Source organism: Lytechinus variegatus, chromosome 3 (assembly GCF_018143015.1).
Source record: "Lytechinus variegatus isolate NC3 chromosome 3, Lvar_3.0, whole genome shotgun sequence".
NCBI classification, from domain to species: Eukaryota; Metazoa; Echinodermata; class Echinoidea; order Temnopleuroida; family Toxopneustidae; genus Lytechinus; species Lytechinus variegatus.
This window is the reverse complement of record NC_054742.1, coordinates 42,482,403-42,499,997: the sequence shown is the minus strand read 5'-3', so window position 1 is coordinate 42,499,997 and position 17,595 is coordinate 42,482,403. Positions and strand designations below refer to the sequence as shown.

General features: G+C 34.8%; 1 protein-coding gene across 2 annotated transcripts in view; it reads left to right on the top strand.

Moving 5' to 3' along the window:
- Positions 1–1,456: 1,456 nt before the first annotated feature.
- Positions 1,457–17,595, top strand: part of LOC121411071 (protein zwilch homolog) — an 83,247-nt gene continuing 67,108 nt past the window's right edge. For both annotated transcript variants that reach the window (XM_041603563.1, XM_041603562.1), the window contains exons 1-2: positions 1,457–1,610; positions 15,651–15,804. In XM_041603563.1, the coding sequence (XP_041459497.1) occupies positions 1,564–1,610; positions 15,651–15,804 (201 nt within the window). In that variant the 5' untranslated portion in view covers positions 1,457–1,563. The remainder of the gene's footprint in view (positions 1,611–15,650; positions 15,805–17,595) is intronic.

Below are 17,595 nucleotides of genomic sequence, written 5' to 3'. Positions count from 1 at the left end.
CGGTTTTGAGCAACTTTGGGACCGACATGCGCTTACAAAATATTGCGTAATTTCAGAACCACGTACACGGTATTGGTCTCAAAAGATGCGTAAGGCTTGAAAGTAAAAAAATTGCATTGACTTTGTACACGTAATCACGGTTTTGAGCAACTTTGGGACCGACATGCGCTTACAAAATATTGCGTAATTTCAGAACCACGTACACGGTATTGGTCTCAAAAGATGCGTAAGGCTTGAAAGTAAAAAAATTGCTTGGCGGCGTAGCGGCAAAATTTGTTAAGGGGGGGTCAAATTGACACCCCCCTTTAATAAGGGTTAAGAAAAAGGTGTGCTTAAACTCATCCAAAGAATACTGGTTTTGGATAGTTTCTTTAAATCAGTATTTTAAAAAATTGATCTCTCTATTTTGCATAACTTGGTCTCTCTTACTTATTTGTCATAAATAATAATTGTAATGTACTTGCTTAAAGTAAGGAGGCTGTGCGATGTGCAATAGCCTGACCAAATATTTGACATTCACTTGAAGGCGTACACGGATATGAAAGACCAAATAATTCTAATATTAAGAATTCAATAAGTTGATGTTTCATCTGAATTTGAGGAAATCTTGAGCTGCTTGTCAGACTTGACTCATTCTTTTCAATATTTGTTCCACTGTGATATCAAGATTGCATCAGAACTAAACAAAATAAAATGACTGGGGTTTAAGTCTTAGCTACATTGCTGTAATTAGATATTTATACAGATTCAAAGTTCATTGATCTAAATCCACATGTATATTGCATTAATTTTCACAGAATTAGATTCAAGAGGTGAAATTATCTAAAATCACATTGTGGCAAGGAAGATCACTCCTTGTGATATTCAGGTAGTCAAAAGAGAGGAGTAAGAAAGGAGAGTATAAAAATAGACATCTGACAGGCTGGGTCATTAAACTATTAAATCCCCCTCCCCTCGTTCAAGGAAAGTTCACCCTGATAAATTATTTTGTAAAAATGCCCTCAAAAAAAAAAAATTGGTGAAGGTTTGAGAAAAATCCAAAGATTAAGAAAGTTATTTAAATTGTAATTTTTTTTATTTGTGATGTCATATATAAGCAGTTGCCCTATATTTTATGAAATATAAAATGCATAAATTTCAATTATGGTTCTTGATGACTAAACTTTTCATTTTTGATATAATATCAATGAAGGTACGATAGAACCATAGAGATATATACTAGCAAACTAGTAATATATTTATATGGATAGAACCCATGACGTCACAAATAAAAAAATATGCAAAATTCTCATAGCTTTTTCAATCTCTACCAGTATTTTTACAATAAACTTTTTATCAGGATGAACTTCACCTTATCCCCCTGTTAATAATAAAATGAGGGAGAAAAAAAACACCTTTATCAAAATACCCTAGCACTAAAGTTTGCAAAGTGTTGACGCCCTCTATGTTCGTTGGTTATCGGGTACTTTGCGCGAAGATTGAAATTCGCGACGACTCTCAAAAAGACGACAGAATTAATCATTTTTTCTACAACATAGTGCAGCTCAAGACAGGAAAATAGTCATGGATTCCGTAGAAGATTTGGAGTTACTGAATGAGAACATGAAGAGGTGAATATTGATTGATAGTTGGGTGAATATACATGTATGCAGATCACTCATTGCACTCGCCTCGAGTGGAGCATCGAAGCGGCTGTGTACAGCTGGCCTTCCCGGCGGTTGGGCGGGTAGGGGCAATGGGAAGAGGGCCAGTCCTTGGAGCGGTATTCTGAAAACCGTGTTAGCACAAAAACGGTGTTAGCTAACAGTAACACTATTGCAGAGATGCCAAGTTCAAAGACCAGCTATGCTTGAGATTTTCTGTGAATCTGAGTGAGATCACAGGGCATACTCGTGATATAGGCCCCGCTCCAGAAAAAAATTGTAATCGATCATACCTCAATATCTAGGTTGCTAACTTCAGCTCACTATATATACTCGTGATATAGGCCCCGCTGCTGTGTTGAAAGGCTTAGAATGCCCGTTCGCGGGGCCTGTTTCACGAGTATAGTACTATAACCGTTATATAGGCCCCGCGCTAAGGCACTGCAGACACTCCAACACAGTAGCGGGGCCTGTATCACGAGTATATATTAAGCTTGCATCCTAAGATAGTCGCGAAACAGGCCCCGTCCAATGCACTTGTCCCAGCATTCGCACGTGTGTGGGGCTCGGATGACGGCTATATTAGTATACTCGTTATCGAGGCCCCTTACACTGTAATATAATGGAAAATAACGTGGTCGTGGGGCTTGTTTCCCCGCGGCCGGTGAGAATTATTACGGGCGGCACTGTAGGGTGTCAGGGGGGGGGGGAGACCTCCAACTTATTTTCCAAAGAAACAAGGAAAAAATATCATTGGCGGTGCTGTAGCTAGGAGGGGGCGGGGGGATGAGGGTCTCCAATTAATTTCCAAATAAACAAGGAGAGACAATGAACGTTAATTTACTTCTTCAGAAATTTATTTGTCGATTTATTCATGTATTGATATAGTTATTAACTCGTTCATTTATTTATCAATCGATTTTATTTATTAATTAATGTATTAATTAATCATTTAATTCATTTGTTTTCAGTGTTACTTTTTTCTCTTGTGATAGAGATCGAGTCAGAAATATACGTTTTAAATCATTTTATAAATCAGTTCATTTATTTCAATCAATTACTTGATTAATTAATGTATTTATAGGCCTATTGATTGATAAATGTTATACATGTATATTTATTCATTAATAATTTAATATATTTGTTTTCATTATTTTTTTCTTTTGAGATATATAGTCAGAGGTGTCATTCGTCTTTATATATTTTTATGTGTGAAATTTCATTTATTTATTCATCAATCTATTTTAATTGATTAATTAATGTATTTTATATTTCATTTGATTTATTTGTTCTTTTATGATGTAGAGAGTCAGAGGTATCTTTCGTTTTTAATCATTTTTATGTGTGGAAGTTCATTACTATTTCCCTTGTTTTTGGAAAATAAATTGGAGCCCCCCCCCAGCAGTTTCATCGTAATTATTTTTTGTGGGGAGGGAGGTGTCCATAAAATTATTCAGTTTTTTTTTGTATAATCCATCCCCCAATCTTTCACTTGACGTAATGCTGCCGCATGGAATCCATATTAATTCATGTATCATATATCTATTTATAATCACCTGGATGTAAATAGTCAACATATATATTTTTTTTCAAATAGGCTTTCTTCTCTTATTCAATGTTGAAGCATTCATCTGGCTTCATGTGTATTATCAATTTGTTACAATTTTTTCATTCCTTTCATAACCTCTGATCTGAAGTTTAAACATATGTTTGCTCGGACTGAGAGACTTCGATCCTTTCCCGTAAACTCATTCCCAAGATTGTGGGAAACTCTTCCTAGAGATCTACGTAATGACGCTTTTAATATTGATTCGATTCAGCACTTGGTGCTTACACTTGAAGTCCTTTATATGTACATGATTTAAATTAATGAATACATTCACATTGTGACTCTATCTATTCCTCAAAGAGTTGCTGATAAAAATTACATTTCTGCTATTAATTCTATCAATACCGGTAATAACATTGATTAAAATTCTGATTGTGAACAGTTGGTGATAATTTTAATAACAAACAAAGGGCAATAATAATTGTGTTACATACATGTATAAATTATAATGCCCATGGTGATACACTATGAATATTACTATTACTAATACCAATACTACTATTACTACCCTACTACTACTACTATTATACTACTACTACTATTACACTACTACTAATATAACTACCGTACTACTACTACTATTACCACTATTAACAATCACAACAATAACAACAATACTAATAAACAACAAAGGATATCCCTAAGGTGCAATATTCATATAAATTTTGATTATGTCAAAATACAACTGTATAAACTTCTCACTTTATATTTTGAGCATATCTTCATTCCGTTTACATAAAACTGTTTCTCACTCTATCACAGCAATTGATGTACATGTAATCCTGGAAGCATTATAAAACAAGGCCGTTAAACAATGATTATGTTATGTTTATGTTTTTGAATTAGTGATTATATGCAATGATTTAATAATTTTTCATAATTTTTCTCCATTCGTTTATACATCATGACCATTACCAAATGTATGTATTTTACTTTGATATACATGTATGTATATATATATGTATTATTTCAATCAATATCAGGTGCGTCTGGTCAGGTATGGGGAGGAAGGTCTGCGGACCATAGTTATTAAGTTAACTTTTTCCATACCCTGGCAGCTTGACCAGACGCACCTGATACAACGTAATTTTGTCTTGAATTTTATATTATGATCTGTATGACTCTATTGCATTTTGTATTCACTTGTTTGTAATATTTTATTTGATACTGTATGCCAAATAAAATAATAATAATAATAACCCCCCCCCCCCCCCCCGGCTTCCCAACTTTTCATCCCTTTAAGTTCAGAAAAGAAAACGAATGAGGCATATTCATTAGGGAAAGATTTATTAATTTTCTTTGGGTCAATTTCATTATTGCTTCAGGATACAGCTGTATCTGCACTATATAATCAACTTAATATGAGACTTATCCCCCCTCCGGCACCAACAATAATTGGGGATAGGCCTATCATTAAATATAATCTATTTTACGTATATAGGCCCTACTTTTGAGAGTAGGCCCTACTTTCAAAGTACGTTTTCTCTTTTACCTAAATATCAATTTATTAATCTTTTTTTTTAAACTTACAATACCGTTCGTTGATATGCCAGTATTTCTTCAGCTAACCTATCCTATATCCTGCATTCTCTTTAAACCTTAAAGGGATGGTCCGGGTTGAAATTATTTATAGCTTAATAAACAGAGCAGCATTCACTGAGCATAATGCCGAAAATTTCCCAAAATTTCATAAAAATCAGATAACAAATATATAAGTTTAGCAATATTTTGTGAAAACAGTCGTCATGAATATTCATTAGGTGGGCTGATGATGTCACATCCCCACTTGTTCTTTTGTATTTTATTATATGAAATTAGGTTCATTCAATTTTTTTTTCCACCAAGAACTAGAAAATTGGAATGACAATTGATTTAGTGCATTAGATATTCATTGCTACTACTTATTTCATTATAAGGGAGACATATTTTTCACACAAAAATGAAATAATTTAAAAAATATAATTTTATGTAATAACATAAGAAAACGGAACTTGAAGTGGGGATGTGACATCATCAACCCACCTAGTGAATATTCATGACGACTGTTTTCATAAAATATTGCTAAAATTTAAAATTCAATAACTATGATTTGTTATCCGATGAAATTCTTTTGCTCAGTGAATTCTACTCTATGTATTAAGATATAAATATTTTCAGCCCGGACCATCCCTTTAATACTGATTAAGCCACTTGAAGATTGTTTGTAACTGTATTTTATTGTATGGTCTTAATAATGATGGATTTTGATTGTTTGCTGGAAATAACGGCATTCCGCATCAACAAATAGAAAAAATGATCGATCGTCATTTCATTAATTCACTATCAAAATATATTGCATTTTTTCTTCGCATATATGGTATTCATTTATTTACTAATTCATATACCCTCACGCCCCCGCCCCCCCCCTCGATTTCCCATTTTTATCAAAAGATTTAATATTTTCAATATTAATTAATATAGAGCATTTTTCCCCAAAACAGTGCAAACCGTTGAACGAATAAATGAATATATGAATAAACCAGGAAATGAATAAGTAAGTGAAACAATACGAATGAGAACTTGAAATTAGTAATGCATTAGGCCCCCCTCACTCTCTCTCTCTCTCTCTAAAGTTTCACGTATATGGCTTCAGTGAGGTAACAAAATATATTTTATTATATATAATATACGGTATACAGAGAGATCAAATCCATAAGCAAAAAAAAAGAGAAATTAACGATAATGGTTGGTCTAAGCTCAAATAAAACAAAAAAGTTTAATACAAACAAATACATCAATTGTTCAATTTAAAGGACAAGTCCACCCCAACAAAAAAAAATGTTTTAATAAAAAGAGGAAAATTGAACGATCATAACGCTGAAAAATTCAATCAAAAAAGGATGTAACTTAAGAAAGTTATAACATTTTGAAGTTTAGTTTAATTTAAAAATAATAGTTATATATGCACATCCAGGACGGTATGCAAATGAGGAAATTGATGACGCCACCCACTCACTATTTCTTCGTATCGTATTGTATGAAATATGATATTTTCCAATTTTCTTCTCATTGTCAATAGTGAAACAATTCCTCCTTGAACGTATGGTTCATTCACGTTGGCCCTTATTGCAAAATCTGTGAAAAATTAAATATTGGATAATAAAAAGAAAGAAATAGCAAGGGACATCAATGAAAATTAACTGTATCATTTGCATGCAAATGAGTTGTGCATAATATACATGTATATCACTGATAAGCGAAACTTGAAAATATCACAACTTTCTTATTTTATATCCTATTTTGATTAAATTTCCAGCGTTATGCTAGATTGATATTTCTCTATTTATTCAAATCGGCATTTTTCTGGGGTGAACTTGACCTCTAAACAAAATATGAATTCCTATTATGTAACGAAAAATAAGGTTATAACACCCTTCAACTACGACTAATTCAAAAAAGGTAAACGATTATTTTTAAATTCAGATTATATATCTATGCATTACTTTCTTAAAATTGTCAAGGTCACTGATGCCTGAATTATCGAGGAATCCTCTGAGGATAACCAGGTGAAAGAGAAGATAGGCTAAGCTTTACAATGATTGCCGCCATCATTTTATATAGCCATTATAACTTACCAAATGAATTAAAAATAAAATGAAAAATAAATTAAATGTATGACCATGTATCCCCAAAAGACCTAAGATTAAAAAAATAATAAATACAATCATATATAGATAATAAATAAATGAAATGAAATGAATAAATTTCCAAACATAAAAAGAATTAAAAATCGAATACCTCTGACTCTCTATATCACAAAAGAAGAAAAAAATGAGAAGAAACATATTAAATGGGTAATAAATAAATAAATATAAATACATTAATTAATCAATTAAAATCGATTGATAAATAGCTTCCACACATCAAAAGAATTAAAAACGAACGATAACTCTGACTCTCTCTTTCACAAAAGAAAAAAAATGAAAACAAATGAATGATTAATGAATAAGCACAATCAATTATAACAAATTAAAAGCGAATGATAACTCTGACTCTCCTGAAAACAAATAAATTTAATGATTAATTAACAAATATAAAATACATTAATTAATCAATTGAAATAAATTGACGAATAAATAAATGAAATTTCACACATAATAATTAAAAGAGGAATAATACCTCTGATTCTCTACATCACAAACAAAACAACTGAAATATAAATGCATTTATTAATCAATATAAATATATTAATTAATAAATAAAAATAGATTGAAATAAATGAACTTCTGCACATAAAAATAATTTAAAACGAATGATACTTCTGACTCGGTGTCTATATCACAAAAGAAAAAAAAACACTAAAAACACATAATTTAAATGATTAATTAATACATTAATTAATGAATAAAATCGACTGATAAATAAATGAACAAGTTAATAACTATATCAATATATGAATAAATCGACAAATAAATTTCTGAAGAAGTAGATTAACATTCTCTCTCCTTGTTTATTTGGAAAATAAATTGGAGACCCTCATCCCCCTGCCCCCTCCTACAGCACCGCCCATGATATTCTTTCCTTATTTTTTGGAAAATAAATTGGAGGGCCCCCCCCCCCGACACCCTACAGTACCGCCCATGATATTCTTTCCTTCATTTGGAAAATAAATTGGAGGGCCCCCCTCCCCCCCCCAACACCCTTCAGTGCCGCCCATGATAATTCTCACCGGCCGCGGGGAAACAAGCCCCACGACCACGTTATTTTCCATTATATTACAGTGTAAGGGGCCTCGATAACGAGTATACTAATATAGCCGTCATCCGAGCCCCACACATGTGCGAATGCTGGGACAAGTGCATTGGACGGGGCCTGTTTCGCGACTATCTTAGGATGCAAGCTTAATATATACTCGTGATGTAGGCCCCGCTACTGTGTTGGAGTGTCCGCAGTGTCGTAGTGCGGGGCCTATATAACGGTTATAGTACCATACTCGTGAAACAGGCCCCGCGAACGGGCATTCAAAGCCATTCAACACAGCCTATATCACGAGTATATATAGTGAGCTGAAGTTAGCAACCTAGATATTGAGGTAGTATAATCCATTACAAGTGTTTCTCGAGCGGGGCCTATATCACGATTTTGCCGATCACAGACATTGTGTACAATGTATATGGGGATAGGCTGTGATAGTTGCGTGAGATACTCATTCAATGAACAAGGTTATGATATAACCTTGTTCTCACTTATATCTCCATGTGTGGCAAAATAAGGGTGGCAATGTTTGGCTTATTTTCTCTTTTTCGTTGGGGCAAATGCTTGATTTTTTACACTGACAGTTTCCATTACACTTATTATTAATACAACTTGGCTCTTATTTAAATTTGATTCTTTAAATCATTTTTTCTTAATTAAAAATAGAGATCAAAAAATGAAAATTTTCTTGCCATATTACTTTCCACCAATAGAGGGCGCACACAAATATATGCCCAAAATTCAAGTTTTTGAGCGCGCTGGTGAATGAAAAAATTATTCCCAAGTTACTAATGAAAAATAAATTGCAACTGTATGGAAATTAGTAATTTTGGTCACAAAAGTGATATTTTAATGATTTTTTAAAGTGTGTGCTCTGTACAACATTGGCATACCATAGTCCTACCTCTAGATTCCCCACAGGCATGGTGGTAGCAGTGAACAAGTGGCGTGAGACAGAGATTATAGGGGATGAACAAGAGTCCTGCGTGAGACTTGGTACTGCTACTGGTAGCTCTGCTATTGCCTATTCTGAAAATCGTGTTAGCATGAAAAACACGTGGCCCAAGTGGTAACACCACGCAGGTCATGAAATGTGCAGAGCGCAGTGTGCAACCCCCATACGCGGTGTTAGTAATTTTCTTTCATTTTTCCAGCTTTAATTTAATTTCCATAGATCTACCTTTCTCTCTACTAACAGTAACAATGATTAAACAACAATTTCTTTGGAATTTCCTGTAAAAATACAATTCAAATGCTTCTTTAATTTGTATTAATTAAAATCACTATCATTATTGCTCATGACTTATTTATTATTTTAGTTACTTTTTGCCATAATATAAAAAAGACAGAAGACGGAGAGGAAGAACATTTAAATAAAAATTAAAATGTCTTTAAAAAAGTCACAAACAAAAATTAAAAGGAATAGAATTGGTGATTGGGGAACTCTTCACAATTCCCCCCTTATTTTCAATGGTTATATAGTTCCAATGATTACACTTTTTTTGACTCTCAATGCTTCTAGGTTATCCTTAATTCATCTATCCCGCTAGTCAATCTATATGCTTAGGGGAGGGGGGTAAAAGTTTTTTTTTTTTTTTGGGGGGGGGCTGATCACTATACGCATCAAATTTTGATAAAGAAAAATACAATTTTGTATGTTTGATATTTCTACATGTATGTCAGGTTTAATTTTCCTTAAAATGCTTTTCATGCTTTACAAAATTTACATTGCATATTCATTTTTTCAAGTTCTTAAAATTATTGGGGGCATGTATGAATTATGCTTGCCCCCATATTTTAGGGGAGATCGTCCCCTGCCTGCTCCACAATCGATCGAGGCCTCTGTCTCTTGTCAAAATTTTCTATCCATGCTGTCTGAAATAATCCATTCTTAATTGTCACAATCACCCCTCCCGACGTCTCTTTCTTGCTCTAACTTTTGTTTAGCTGTATGCACTTTCAAAAATGATGTCACAATGCAAGCTTTGTGTAACCGAGCGCGCACTCCATTTTTCCCAGAAAAAAATTGCGCGATTTGTTTCTTTAACAGCGCATTTGATTGGATTAAATAGATGAAGAGTGGGAGGAGTCGAAGATAACACGAAATGAGATAACGCAGATAACAAGGTTTTCAGAATACCAATTTGGGGTATGTTAGGGGCGTGTTAAATCAGAGAGATAACACAATATTTAACACCAAAGTTAACACGATTTTTCAGAATACCGCCCTGGGACTCCAACTTTGCTCTGACTCACTGTGTTGTTTTGATTGATTAGTATTGATAGATAGTGCTTGGGGGGGGGTATTCTGAAAAGTCTCGTAAGTTTCCACTTAACTTTCCACTTAAGTTACCCATTTAACGGAGCGTTAATGTACCTCCAAATTCGTATTCTGAAAACTATTAGCGCTCAACTCCCCTACTGAGCCGATTGCGCTTGTGCAACGTAAATTTTTTTACTAGCGCGCAGTGTTTCTTCACTTTGCTGGCTGCAGCGCAGTGCCCAGCTGCTGCAGGTGCACTGCACCACGATCTTAATACAAAGAATATTTGCTGAAAAATAATGCTAAAAGTATATGCATCAGAAATTAGAGGTTCGTTATGTTGTTGAAGTTAACTGTTGTCTTGTCCCTTTCTCTCTCATTTATTGTACCTTTGTGCATTTCTCCTTTTTTTTTCGAACAATCAATCGATTGTCACATCCTCCTATTTGAATCCATTTGTAGTTTTCTTTTTTACAATATTTTATTTGCCTCTGTCTCAGGGCCCTGATGGGGGGGGGTAGTTCTTCTTTAACTTAATTCTTACTTATTTTGAAAATAATTTACTTATCATTTATATGAGAAATCTTCTCCAACAAAATGCTGATTTGAATAAAAAGATTCTAAAAATCAAACAAGCATAATTTTAAAAAAGCCAAAATGTTATTAAAATTGGATGTAAAAATGTTATGACATTTAAGAATTTATAGGTGGGGAAAATGATGGCATCACTCACTATTTTTTCTTTTGTATTTTATTCTATGAGAGATTATTCACTTAAATACTAAAGGGGTCTATGCTTATGTTTTTATTGTCGGAAACAAGATTTGATTCACCCCTGAATATTGCTGCACCTTATGGGCGGAAATCCCAGGGGGGACGTGTCCCCCTTCTCAAAATAGTAGGGGGGACACAATATCAAATGTTCCCCCACTATTTGTGGTCTTTTATGATGGTAAGAAATGCATCATTCAAAAATCGAAATAAAACACATATTTTAAGACGAGATGACCTTACATTTGGGATGATAACCTTTTTTTTTGCTAGTCAAATTTATTTCCTTAGAAATGACCTTAATTTGGGGTGATAACCTTTTTTATTTGCTTGTCAAAATTTCCAGCCCCTTGTCCCTTCTACTTTTTGGAAGAGATTTCCGCCACTGTTGCATCTACCGTGATTTGGCTGCTTTTTGGCAATCTCATTATTGTCAAAATAATGTGCAAAACAAAATACTTTATGATGCTAATAATAAAAGAAAATATAGAAAAATAATAGTCATATTTCCCCTAAAAGTACACAATCTCTGTTTTTATTTTCCCTCTTTTCTAATCTCTTTATTACCAAATATACTCCCTATTCCTTATTTTACTTGTTTCTATATACCACTTTCTTTTCCTTTGTTCTATTCCCTTTTTATACCTTTCTCCTTTATTTTCTTCCTCCTAATTTTGGTCACAGTATTAAACCAATTTGATGATAAATTACATGTATACAAAATGAAAGCCACATTTAGCAAGAGATGATGAGACTTAATGGACCTCTTATCACAATTATCTTTCCCCACTGGAAAGTCCGCTAATTGAGCGCTATGAGACTTTGCAGAATACCAAGTCTTGTAACTACTTGATTAAGTCTTCGCGTGGTCATAACGCGTACTGTTGCAAGTGTGCGCAACGCAACCCTCCCAAATAAGGAAAGGGACACTTAAGTGACTTTTCAGAATACCAAAATGCTAATTGACCGCTAATTGAGCTTTCAGAATACCGCCCCTGGTAAAAAGGGAGGCCACATGTGGCTACATGGCTAGGAGAACCCTGTGATTATATTTTAATGAGATGATACTGTAATTCTGAAATGATATTGATGAAAAACAAGGTTTTTCTCGATTTGTGAAATTAATATAATGAGAAACGGCAAGAGCCAAGAGCAAGACTTGCCTTAGTAATATCGTTAGTAGTGAGATTGAGTGTCTACTCCCCCCCCCGCTAAAGATAATTGAAAAAATAAATTTGGAGGAGGTTCAAAATTCAAAATAATAGAGTTAACGGGCCGGGCCCAGAAATCGACATGGCAAACTTATTTCACGAGCAAGCACGGTCAGTCATAATGAGTCAATACACACAAATCACATTTTACTGTAATCTATCATGGCACTCACTGAGTTGTGCGAGGTTAGTATTACTAATACTATGGTACGGTCCCCCAAGTCAGTCTGTGCACACGCATATCTGTGCGATTCTAGTAAAGGAAGATACGCAATGACCACAAGCCTAACACTTACAATGAAGTCTTACAGAGAAGATTAAGCCAGGAATCTCCCGCCCGCTATGCGGGCGGGAGCCCAGGACCTTACGTGTAATTTGGCATACTCACCTGGCAAGCGTGAAGTATGGTCAAAATAATTCTCCGAATAAATAGTTAAAACAGAAATCAAGCACTTACCACGATTATATGGATGAAGGTCTAACGAGTGGCAGTTTCCTGACATCTGGGCACAAACTGGAACCTCAAAAAAACGAAAAGTTCTCTCCTACCCCGTCTCGATCGGCCATTTTTGTTATGAATCGTAACAAAGGAGAGAACTTTTTGTTTTTTTGAGGTTCCAGTTTGTGCCCAGATGTCAGGAAACTGCCACTCGTTAGACCTTCATCCATATAAACGTGGTAAGTGCTTGATTTCTGTTTTAACTATTTATTCAGAGAATTATTTTGACCATACTTCACGCTTGTCAGGTGAGTATGCCTTACACGTAAGGTCCTGGGCTATGCGGGCGGGAGTTCCCTGGGTTAAGAGAAGATATGAAAAAAATCTGATGGAAAAATAATTAATTTGTCTTGTCTTGTCTTTCTGTTAATGCCAACAATCATTATATTGATTATTATATCATATTGACGTCAAGATTGACTTGACCTGAATTTTACCGGGACCAGCAGGTGCAATACACCGGGGAAAAACCCTACTCTTTGACGAATGGTGATTGGTTGTGACTCTCCTATACATGGGACCAACATTTGCGTCCTTTCTGATGGATGGAGTGTTTTCCAACTGCGTTCACACCTGCACTGAATACAGTGGTATGGCACGCTAACACACAATGCTGTAGCATCAGATTTTTTTGTCAGACGCGTTTCGGCGTGAGCGGGACTCGAACCCCTCACTTTGAGATCTACAATGTATGATCTTATCCCTTTGGGTATTTATCTGACAACCTCTCCAACTGCTTCTCCAATACAGCTTTTCTCATCAAATCCCCAAATGTGTATTTAGTGAATGGGTGATGAGGCTCCAATTCTTTGTTGAATCTGAATAGGACTTGCCAGGGTTTTTTCCTAGAAAATCATATATAGTCCTATTTTGAATTTCAATGACATTTTTGACACACTTAAAAGAATTCAAGAAACATTCAAAATATTTTTTTTTAATAAAAAGAAATTGAAAAATGAATTAGGTGCGCAGTTTTTATTTTAACTCCATTATATAAACAGACAAATTATTTCACACCTGCTCCCAAAAGATTATTTTTAGCAATCATGAAACGTTAAAAATGGAAATTTAAACATTTTATATTTGGGGCAGCTGGTTATATATAACATCACATTGAAAGTTAAAATTCAAATAACTTATTATCTTTGATGGATTTTCCTCAACCTTCACCAATATTTGCAAATTTAGGACACACTGCCATATTGTAAGGTAGTGGAACGTATTGCTGAATACTTTGTTAAGTTTTGTTAATACAAGGATGTTCGGTATTAATACGGTACAATCACTCATTACATGTAGTCCCTTAGTGACCTACTAGTACTAGTACTAACGATATTGATTACTAGTTACAGTATGCATGCAGACAATAAAATAATAATAATACACAACATTTATAAAGCGCTTTATACATAATGTTTCAAAGCGCTAAGAAAAGAAAGAAATGATAAGAGTACGAATAGTATAAGACAATTAATTAGGATTATATAGTATACAACAAATATAATGAAAGTAAGAATATCATTACTACAATTAATTAGAAATACAATATAGAAATAATCTAAACAGATACAACTGCAAAAGATCGACATCTGAATCAATTAAAATCATAAACGTCTGAAATATTAAATACAATATGACTTGTGATACAATTTAACTGAGGGGTATAATTACATGCAAATCAGTAAGGCAGGGAAGGATAGGATAACCAAAATTAAAAGAGGTGAGTTTTCAAGAGGGACTTAAACAATTCTAATGATGGCGCTTCACGTACATTAATGGGGAGACTGTTCCAAAGCTTGGGGGCGATTACTGAAAATGATCTGTCACTGTAGTTGGTTTTTGTTCGGGGTCCAGGCAGCAGTTGAAGATGGGCAGTAGTGTGTGAGCGGAGGCGTCGAGATGCAGATGAAACTGATGAGGACCGGAGGGAGACGAGGTTCTGTAGATATGAAGGGGCTTGATTGTGGATACACTTGTAAACTAGAAGGAGAATTTTGAAGACAATGCGCTTCTGTACTGGTAACCAATGGAGAGACCTGATGATTGGGGTGATGTGTTCATACTTTTTAGTCCGAGTAACTAGTCTGGCTGCGGTATTCTGGATGCGTTGAAGGGGAGCAATGTGGGATTGGGGAAGACCAGCTAGGAGACTGTTACAATAATCAAGATGGGAGGACACAAATGCGTGGATGAGTTTCTCAGTAGCTGTGGTGTTGAGGTATTTTTGGATTCGGCCAATTCTGGCTATACCCCAAGAAGCCGTCCTGCACTTGTCGCGGATGTGTTGTACGAGAGAAAGGTGGTTGTCAAAAGTCACACCTAGATCACGAACACACTCCGATTTCTGGAGACATGTTCCAGACAGATGTAAGGGAGACAGATCGTCAGACTGCTGCCTGAACCTTGATGATATATGCAGCATTTCAGTCTTCGCTTCGTTTAGCTTCAAGTTATTGATTAAGGACCAAGACCAAAAACCTAATAGGCTTCAGCTTTTTTTAAAGTTCACATCATGAGAAAAGCATTCCATATTTAGAAAGGTCTATTGTTAGATCTACACTTAAAACTAAAAAGAAATAGATAGACTGTAGTTAAAATCTAAATCTCATATAGACTTACATGTAGATGATGATCTAAGTTACATGTAGGTTTTTTATTTAGACTCCAGACCTAAATCAAATAGTTTAATATCAAGAAGTTTGAATGTGGGCATTGATGGAATGAGAAGACAATATATACAACCATATTACAAAAGTTGTCGAGTATACCATACTGGAGCTGGGGGGTTCGAGAATTTTTCCATTTATCTATGATAAAGAAAATCAATGGTCTTCTCTTGAAGCATTGTATTATGGTTATTACTTTTCATTTCATGATTTATTTTCTTTTTTTTTTAATTGTTTTCTCGCTTTTTTCACAGACTTGCTCTGAATGAAGACTGTGAGATGAAAGGATATGGAAGTGAATGGTGGCATATCAAAGCAGTGACTGTTGGGGAAACATTATTGAAAGACCTCTTTTGTTCTAGCAAACATAACAAGAGGATCGCCTTGTTACAGAAACAGGAGAGACAAGTAAGAATCTATATGTTCACCTCTCTTTTTTTATGCAGAATAAGATTAATTTTGAAATAGCAGCTTCAGGGGGGGGGGGGGGGTGATGATGTTAGTACACCTCAGAACAGATTATTTTTATGCACATTAATGCATAAATTTTCTGAGTGTTATCATTACTCATGGTTTTATTGTGACAGCATGTTTAAATATCTCTTGTGAATTCGGACCTACACTTTAACACTCTCTGTATAGTAATAAAAAGGCACTTTGCAGTTGGAGAGTAAATTTTAAGAAAGATTTTGATGTAGGGGAAGGCGGGGTAAGTCGAGCATAGAGGCAAGTTGAGCCACCACCCCCAGGCTAAGAATGAATGAGTCCAGGCGCGGATCCAGGAGGGGGCCGAGCCGGCCCCGGCCCCCCTATTTTTTGACAAGCTGCAGAAAAAGTGTACTCTTTATCTTGATAGAAACTACGAAAAACAGAAAGAAAAGTAAGAAAGAGGTATTATACCCATGATGTGTAACTCACAGTCTCGTAACAGCCGGCCCGACCCCGAAAGGAAACAAGAAAAAGGTTAGGGAAACAATTGTAAAATAGACTTTATATGAAAAATTGCGCTCGCGCTTCGCGCTCGCATTGCCTGTGTAATAAATCCCATTCAAGAGGATTAAATGACACTTCCTATTATATCCACTTCTGAAATCAATTTGCACACAATATTCGCACATCAAGCTTTCATTATTTTGTTTGATTTACACAAATTGTTATATCAAAATTCTCAGCTCGCGCTGCGCGCTCGCATTGTTTGATTTGTGAGATACCTATCTTCTTTGGAAATTCTTTCCAAAATTTGTTAAAATGCTCTTTTGTCATGTCAGTATATCAAAAAAATAAGCTCAGATGCTTCGCGCTCGCATTTAATTGCTTGAGACAAATTGTTCTTTATTTAAATAAAAACGCGCTTAGACAGTCCAGTTTTCAGGTCGGAATATCAAAACTTTTGAGCTCGAGCTTTGTACTTTCATCATTTATTGCTGATATCCTCTTCATTAATCACTAGAAACAGTCCTAATTGACTCCCTTTTCACGTTACTATAATCAAATTTCGGCTCGCGCTTCGCGCTCGCATTGTTTAGTTGGATACTTATCTGTTTTTCATGATTATAAAAACTGCTCAGAATCTTCAGTTCTAAGGACATAAAATATCAAAGAATTTTAGCTCGGGCTTTGCGCTCGCATTATATATTAAGACCACATGAGATACCTTATCTTGTTTATAACAATAAAAACTAACATATATTTAAAACTTCAGTCTTTAGTTAGGACTACCCCCTGAAAAACCAAAAAAAAAAAAAGATTATATAGCGACTAATCGAGAAAAATTTTGATGAAAATATTTTCGGCCCCCCCTATTGGCGAAAGCTGGATCCGCCCCTGGAGTCAGACATTGTGATGGTGTCATGTAATAATGACCCATTACATAACCCTTGACCCCACCACATTGTTTTCAAATTTGAAACAAAAAGTACTCTTTAGATGGAAAAATACCAATCTCAGCCAAAAAAGTAAAAAAGGGTATGAAAAAGATCAGTGCTTTTTACCCACACACATCTTAAAATATAATAAAGAAATAAGAACAATAGTGTTAGTCCAGGTATGGATTCTCAATCTTGTCATAGTCTCTTACATGATGGATGCATAAGAAATTTGTGAATGTCAAAATATCGCATTAAGTTCGGACTGGGGTAATTTGTGCCAGCCAAAATGGGGCAAGTTGAGCCGTGGTAATTCTTGCGGTAATGTATAATA